We start from the raw sequence: 6,145 nt of genomic DNA on the forward strand, positions 1-6,145 counted from the left end.
TTGGTTTGCCTTTTCTGAATTTTTTTCGGTGGCTTCTTGCTTTGGCGCTGGCGCCGGCACCGACGGCGGCCCCGTGCCACCGCTAAGAGATCTGGTGCAACGGCGCTGCTGCTGCTCTCCGCTCTTGATGTCGATACTCCTTTTTTATATCGTCCCATGCGCGATGTTCGTAGAATGGCCGCGCGCAACGCATCAATGAGTCATTGGTGCAGCATGGCTATTTCGATAATTCCACGAAATGTGCTGCCGCTGTCCACCGCTGTGATAGTGTGTCATTGTCCTTAACAAGGTCTCCGAGGAGAGAGACACGACGGGGTTCGTGAATAGCGAATATAAATTCCGCTGGCCACTCGAGAAGAGTCAGATCTCCGTGTGATCCCAGACTAAAAGAACAGAGTAGACATGAAGGCCTTCATCGTCCTTGCTTGCGCCGTAGCCGTTGCTAACGCCGGAGTGCTCCTCTCGGCAGGCAACTCCGTGCAGCACCGTTCTGAGGACGTAAGTGTAAACGATAACTACAATAATGATGACGACAGAAAAATCCCTCTTATATTCGAAGTTAAAAGAAGAACATGGCAGGAGGCTTTTTCTGTTGTCGCCTCCGCTGCTATACGTAGTCCATGTTAGTCCCGAACGGTCTGGCTTTACATACAAGCGAATATCTGTTGCAGTAATAGCATTCGTAAGCTAGATACTAATCTAAGAGATGTAATATACATGTTTGCTTTGTCGCTGCTGTTGTTGCAATTATAGGGTCTCGGCAGCTATTCCTTTGGCTACGATGAGAAGCACCCGACCGGTGGATCTTTTCGTCAAGAGTCTGGCTCGCCCGGCGTTAAGGTTGGAACTTATGGACTTTCAGTGGCCGATGGTCGCCAGCGTGTTGTCAATTATGTTGCTGACGAAGCTGGATTCCGTGCCAGCATCTCAACCAACGAACAAGGAACCGCTCCCTCGCTGCCTGCTGCCGCTGCCTACAATGCTGCTCCGGCTCCAGCAGTTGCTATAGCCGCAGCTCCCGCGATCGCTGCTCCTGTAGTAGCTGCTGCTTCGTACGCTGCCCCCACTGTTGCTACGATCCATGCGTCTCCGGCTGTAGCTACCAATACTGCCTTTGTTGCCCAAAAAGTCGCCGTCGCCGCCCCCGCCGTGGCTGCCTACGCTGCTCCCGTTGTTCACAAAGTCGCCTCCGCCGCCCCCGTCGTGGCAGCCTATGATGCTCCCGTTGCTCACAAGGTCGCCGTCGCCGCGCCCGCCGTAGCTGCCTACGCTGGTCCCGTTGCTCACAAGGTTGCCATCGCTGCTCCCGCCGTGGCTGCTTATGTCCCTGTTGCTGTCGCTAAGGCCCATTCGTACTCCTCCGCCGTAAACCACGGAACCGTCCATGCTGCCCCGACTGTAGCTGTGGCTACCCCCACCGTGGCCGCCTATGCTGCCCCTGTCGCCCATATTGGTCACAAGGTCCCCGTCGCTGCCCCCGCGGTGGCTCACTACGTTACCCATCAGGTGGCCGCCGGCCCCGTCGCAAAGGTAGCCGTTACTGCTGCCCCAGCAGCGGCTGCCTATGCAGCCCCCGCGGTGACTCATTACACCACCCATCAGGTAGCCGCCGGCCCCGTTGCTAAGGTCGCCGTTGCTGCACCGGCTACGGCTGCCTACGCAGCCCCTGTCTCTCATGTCGCCCATGTTGTTGGCCACAAGGTTGCCGTCGCTGCCCCCGCCATCGCTTCATACTCAGTGGCCACCCCTGCCATACATAAGCACACCTACGTCGCTACACCCTCCATCTACGGCTTCGGATACCATGGCCTCGGATACGTATGACTCTATCACCAGAGGGTCATGGTTTAGATCAGCTACTGAATAGTGTTCACATTTGAAAATATTTCGGATGTATATAAGGAAGTTGCATTGGCAAAAATGAAAATGAAAAGAGCAAATGAGTTGAGTAAAGCATATGCAGGTTAAACGTACCTCAATTTGTGTTTGATGTTATTAGTTTATTATTAGTAATTATATCAATAGCTAAAATTGTACGATACAAGAGAAAGCTAAACAGATCGGTTTGTCCCTTAATAGATCACGGCAGCCATAGGTAAGATGTAGGCTTAAGCCCCTAGAAGCAGTCTTCTGCTATTTTCCTTGGTTTACCATCATTGAAAATTATAAAAAAAAGAAGAGCCTGAAGGCATTACGTATCTCGCTATAACAATTCCCTTTAACTCAAGAACCACTGTACTGGAACAAATGACTTAGCGCTATCTATATTAGAACCCAATCATGCGTAGGAAAGATAGGATGAGAAAATGGCTACATCTTACTGTTTATGAAGACAAGCTTATAACGTATTTTGTGCAATATCAAGGGGCATTATAAGAAAATTAAGTTTAGTTCAATTATATAATCTCATTGAGGAGGCTATGAAAAGCGTTTCTCAATGTTTTTGCCACGCTGTGAAAAATATTAGAGATGACTTCCGAGACAAGTCCAAGACATGCATCATAGCAACAAGTAGTTATATAACCATTTAAAATTGACGGGCATCATTTATTTACAATAGTCACGAATAGAAATCAACAGTTAGAGGATCTTGGTTTTTCAGTCATATCGCATGCAAACGCGTGTTCATATCTGTGAAGACTATCTACCGTATTAAGATTTGATACGCGGCAAGGTTAAAGCAGCAGTCTCTTTTGATTCGCATTATTTCTCGACCGTATGTGTCTTTGCTACCGAAATCTAGTTACTAGAAGCTATCTTCGAGACATTTTTACCGCTAAAGGGAAAGCCACAAGATACTTATAAGAAGACTCTTACGTAAATCATATAGTTTCTAGGGTATATATATATCTGCCTATACCAGGATAGGCACGGATTACATTTTCTCACTGCTTTATCGTTGCGATGCTTATAAAATATTTCATCCACTTGCCTAAACTAACTGAATATGATTTAAACTAGAAAAAAATTACTATACGGTAAAAATTGAATATAAAAAAATGTAAAGATTCTTAATAGTCTTTCGAATTTTCATTCTTATAAAAATGCCAGTAGTTTGACACAACACAACCAAGTTGACAGATGTTGTCGTTGTTGACCACATGCCACATGTGCTTACAATTAACAAAGGTTTCCACAGCCATACCCTCATGGCGCACTATATATAATAATACTAGACAACATCATTGACACGTTCGTCTTATTGCCGGTAACCGGTATCATGGATAACTCCCAGTGGCTATGTAAGTTTCGATACGGCCAAGCGAGGTTCTAGTAAACAGTTTCCTAGCACTCTTCGGACGCCATCTAGAACTAGAGATTACACTGCACAGCGGAACTTACTTTAAATCTATCGTAGACAAAACTTAATATTTAATCTAGATAACTTAACACTCAATCATTTCAAGCATCGTCTTCTCTAGACATAACCTTAGCGACTCTTCGTACGATGGGGATCTTTCTTCTATCCGTCATTCTACAACTGACCCCTTCAAACGAGAGTGATTGATCAAATAATTACACTTCGTAAGATTATGTGCCAACAACGTAGATACCTTTTATGGTTGTTTTTTGCGAAATAAATAAGCTTCACGAAACGAAAAAGCTTGCGGCAAAGGTACCTAATATCGCATTAACAGTACTCTGTAAGCTATTACATTAACTTCAACAAAAAAGTTGCCAAAGTTATAAAATAATTAGTATAAAAATTATAGTATTATAAAAAAATAATTAGTCGTTAGTGATGATAGTCTGTATAGGATGACAGCTTACGTCGTAGCTTGACAGTCTTCCTAAACTGTACGCCTTCTGAAAACTGCGTTACTGAGTTCTTACCTTTGCGGAGTTGTTACCCGTAAAGAATCTCCATTTTTATCAGCCGACTCGTAGGCGATAGACAGGGCCAACGGTTTACGATTAGGTGGCCGATTGAAACAACAGATACCTAAACATTAGATGAAATCTCCTTCTAAATTTGCCTTAAAGGTGCCATCCTGGTTTAGATGTATGTAGGCACTTCGTTTTCGGTACCTCACTCGATACAATGAGTCCGTGTCAAATCATGCAATAATATATTGCATTTAGGGAAGGAGCTCCAGTGTACTATTTTTCAAGATTTTTTTTTATATATGGGTAAACCATCTGTGAAAATGAAAGCGGCTATAAAGTAGCGTTTTACGTTATCTAGTAATTAGTTCAGAAAATTTTAGTACTGACCTTGCTACCTACAATGTAATGGTAGAGTTTTTTAAAAATAAAACACAACTTTTCTGTGTTGTAGCTACACATTTTGTATTGTTGAAATAAGCTGCGCACTATTCCATCGCTGATTCAGTGGTAACTGATTAAAGAGTTGTTTATTTACTAGGTAAGATGTTCTTCCAAATAAACAAAATAATTGCTCTGTTCACACCACAGTTTATGGGCAACTCTAATCTATCTGATTCAACACAGAGCCTCGAATAGAATTTCATTACGTTATTATTCTTATTCGATTCATTTAAATATATATTTTTTGTTGTGAGGACGTTGTTAGGCTTACTAAGCGAAGCAGTATCAAAAAGAATCCTAGTAAAAATATTGTAGCCTTCATTTGGGAAACCAACTGACTCAACTGTCAAAATGAACCAGCTCAATTAAGAGCTGTAAACGTGACATTTCTTCGAAAAGCAACATCTTAAGTTTTGTATATAATCAAGTGGGCCTTCATTTAATATGGACTCTTTGTTGTACCAATACAAACCTAAGAATACAATGATCGATTTTTTCAAGGGGTTGTCAATACGTTCAAAGCAGCGAGAAGAAATTAGCCGTGAACGTCTGTACAGAAGAGAAAACCGCCCAAAAGTAAGCAGTTCCAACGGAAGGTTCTAGTGCTAAATTTAGAAGCCTTCATGCGCGTGATAGTTTGCTCTTTTCCTAATTTCTGCTTCGGTATTAGGAGTTGAAGCACGCTACTTTAAATGAGCCAACCACCCAACCATAACGGCTTCTTTGGCCTTTGTCAGACCGTTCTGTCGGCCTTCTTAAATCCCTCTTTTTCCGCTTCATTTTACTGCTGGTGTGCTTCCTACAAACAAACACACATTTCGCATGTGTCCGATCTCTTAGCTAGAGCTTATTGTACATAACCAAGCATTTCATATAAGACTGCTCTTCGCTAAACGGCTATACCTCTTAGACTAGCAAAAGGCCTCTTGAAGCTATAATAGAAGATTTAATCTTCTAAAAAATAACTATAAGCTAAATAGTCAATAACGGATTCAAATGTTTAGACGTTGCTAACTTTTGGGATATTTAGCGCCTGTGGGCCAGCTGGACATCTATTGCAAAGTTGCTGATCGACGCGCCGATCTAGTCTTTCCTTCGAAACTACACTTTCACAACAAGAAAAAAAAAAATGCTCACAGATCCGTTTGCTTTACTATGGCCATTTCAAGCTGGTTCTTTTTGTATCGAATATACGCAATTTTTCCGCAATCAGTAGTGGTATTTTTATTGCCCATTCCGCAGTTTTTCGTAAACGTTTGGCCGGCCCGTGCTCGCTTCGTGTTTATCGTAGGAGCGAGCATTAAACGTTGGCTTTGATTATCAGATCCGTCGTAAAGATACGACCACAGAATGAATAATATCTTCCGAAGAAGAGTGTTGTCAGAAATGCGGCCTAGCAATTGTTCGACACACCAAATTTCTGAGTTTTGGGAACATTTAGAACGAGCAACGGGTAGCTGAACCGTGGACGGCATTTATCGTAGGCACGATAGCAGTCACGCTGGATGATTTAATGCTAACGACTCTCATCAAAATGATTCTATAGTGTGTAACGTTCTCTGTATCCTTCAAACTGGTAGTGCAAACATTTAGAATGACCTAAAAGTGGGCACCTTTTTAATTGTATAAAGATAATTATCACAACACTGCTATAACCAGTAACCGTACTCATATAGGTAGTTTATGATGATATGTAGGTACATCTTCAGCATTTTAGCGGTATTGTGGGCAGCTTTTTCAGTGCTTCCTTCTAAAGATTTGTGCGCTTTATACTTCATAACTTCTGTGCATAAATTTCCAGCGAAATTCTTACCTATCATTGCAACAAAACTTCTTCTTGGGTAAACATTTATTTCACAAGAAGCAAACAGAGATC

The 6,145-nt window shown here is 42.7% G+C and overlaps 1 protein-coding gene across 1 annotated transcript; it reads left to right on the top strand.

Moving 5' to 3' along the window:
- The first annotated feature begins 345 nt into the window (after positions 1-345).
- On the top strand, positions 346-1,973 carry LOC111268355 (uncharacterized). The gene is made up of 2 exons (XM_022847312.2): positions 346-498; positions 754-1,973. The coding sequence occupies exons 1-2, from the start codon at positions 403-405 to the stop codon at positions 1,822-1,824; spliced, it is 1,167 nt and encodes a 388-aa protein (XP_022703047.1). The 5' UTR covers positions 346-402; the 3' UTR covers positions 1,825-1,973.
- Positions 1,974-6,145: the final 4,172 nt, after the last annotated feature.

The sequence above is a fragment of the Varroa jacobsoni genome, unplaced genomic scaffold, assembly GCF_002532875.2.
Source record: "Varroa jacobsoni isolate VJ856 unplaced genomic scaffold, vjacob_1.0 scaffold_1278, whole genome shotgun sequence".
In the NCBI taxonomy this organism is placed as follows: domain Eukaryota; kingdom Metazoa; phylum Arthropoda; class Arachnida; order Mesostigmata; family Varroidae; genus Varroa; species Varroa jacobsoni.

Bases quoted from the DNA above. Each gene is read 5' to 3' on its own strand.
- LOC111268355 (XM_022847312.2), top strand. From the start codon at position 403: ATGAAGGCCTTCATCGTCCTTGCTTGCGCCGTAGCCGTTGCTAACGCC. The intron at 499-753 runs GTAAGTGTAAAC...TTGCAATTATAG, and splicing joins TGCAGCACCGTTCTGAGGAC to GGTCTCGGCAGCTATTCCTT.